We start from the raw sequence: 1,758 nt of genomic DNA, 5'->3' as shown, positions 1-1,758 counted from the left end.
GGTGACATTCTCAGTTCTGGTCTTTCAAATATATAAATCCAATGTCTAGAGATTACTGCAGAGGTGTCCAATACTTTTGAAAGCCTGTCCTGCTGAACAGTATAACGACAGTACTGCACAGTACACAGTCAGATACCGCAGTACAGTCACATGTTTTTCTATTCAGTCATAGTTCTTTCTTGCACAGGATTTCATCTCAGTTACTGTATCCCATTAGCCTACTTTAACAACTCAGTGTAGTCATCAGACATATTATTTTATAGTGAGCTCAATTACAAATTACCATCATAGCTAATAGTTCTCATATGGTTTCCTTTAAGTGTGGTTAGTAGTGGATGAGGAATATCCCCTGGGACGGACTCCAGTCTACAGGTACTTCACCCCAGACACCACCCTGGCACGGACTCCAGTCTACAGGTACAGAACCCCAGACACCACTCTGGGACGGACTCCAGTCTACAGGTACAGAACCCCAGACACCACTCTGGGACGGACTCCAGTCTACAGGTACTTCACCCCAGACACCACACTGGGACGGACTCCAGTCTACAGGTACTTCACCCCAGACACCACTCTGGGACGAACTCCAGTCTACAGGTACTTCACCCCAGACACCACCCTGGGACGGACTCCAGTCTACAGGTACTTCACCCCAGACACCACCATGGAACGGACTCCAGTCTACAGGTACATCACCCCAGACACCACTCTGGGACGGACTCCAGTCTACAGGTACTTCACCCCAGACACCACCATGGGACGGACTCCAGTCTACAGGTACATCACCCCAGACACCAATCTGGGACGGACTCCAGTCTACAGGTACTGCATCACAGACACCACCCTGGGATGGTCTCCAGTCTACAGGTACAGAACCCCAGACACCACTCTGGGACGGACTCCAGTCTACAGGTACAGAACCCCAGACACCACTCTGGGACGCACTCCAGTCTACAGGTACATGACCCCAGACACCACTCTGGGACGGACTCCAGTCTACAGGTACATCACCCCAGACAACACACTGGGACGGACTCCAGTCTACAGGTACTGCATCACAGAAACCACCCTGGGACAATCATTAGTCTCACAATCACGGGGACGTAAGGGACTCCAGCTGAAAGACAGACAGACAGTCTCACAGTCAAGAGGACAGGAAGGGACTCGAATCTACAGGTACTGCACCCCAGACACCACCCGGGGACAGTCTCCAATCTACACGTAATGCACCACAGGCACACTGGACTGTCTCCAGTCTACATGTACTGAACCACAGACATACTGGGACGGACTCCAGTCTACAGGTACTGCACCACATACACACTGGGACGGTCTAAAGTCTACAGTAACTTCACCACAGACACCACACTAAAACGGTCTCCAGTCTACTGGTAGAGTACCAGAGACACACTGGGACGGTCTCCATTCTACATGCACTGCACCACAGACACACTGGGACGGTCTCCATTCTACATGCACTGCACCACAGACACACTGTGATGGTCTCCAGTCTACATGCACTGCACCACAGACACACTGTGATGGTCTCCAGTCTACATGCACTGCATCACAGACACTGGGACAGTCTCCAGTCTACAGGTACTGCATCACAGACACCACCCTGGGAAAGTCTCCAGTCTATAGGTACTGCACCACAGACACACTGGGAGAGTCTCCAGTCTACAGGTACTGCACACCAGACACAGGGGGGCGGTCTCAAGTCTCCAGGTACTGCAACACAGACACAGGGGGACGGTC

The 1,758-nt window shown here is 51.7% G+C and overlaps 1 protein-coding gene across 1 annotated transcript in view; it reads left to right on the top strand.

Moving 5' to 3' along the window:
• LOC139569862 (uncharacterized) overlaps positions 1 to 1,225 on the top strand; it is a 1,593-nt gene extending 368 nt beyond the window's left edge. The window contains exon 2 of the mRNA XM_071391186.1: positions 321 to 1,225. Coding sequence (XP_071247287.1) covers positions 321 to 1,225 — 905 coding nt within the window. The remainder of the gene's footprint in view (positions 1 to 320) is intronic.
• Positions 1,226 to 1,758: the final 533 nt, after the last annotated feature.

This window comes from Salvelinus alpinus, chromosome 3 (assembly GCF_045679555.1).
Source record: "Salvelinus alpinus chromosome 3, SLU_Salpinus.1, whole genome shotgun sequence".
NCBI lineage: Eukaryota > Metazoa > Chordata > Actinopteri > Salmoniformes > Salmonidae > Salvelinus > Salvelinus alpinus.
The sequence above is the reverse complement of the archived record's forward strand: the minus strand, read 5'-3'. Positions and strand labels throughout refer to the sequence as shown.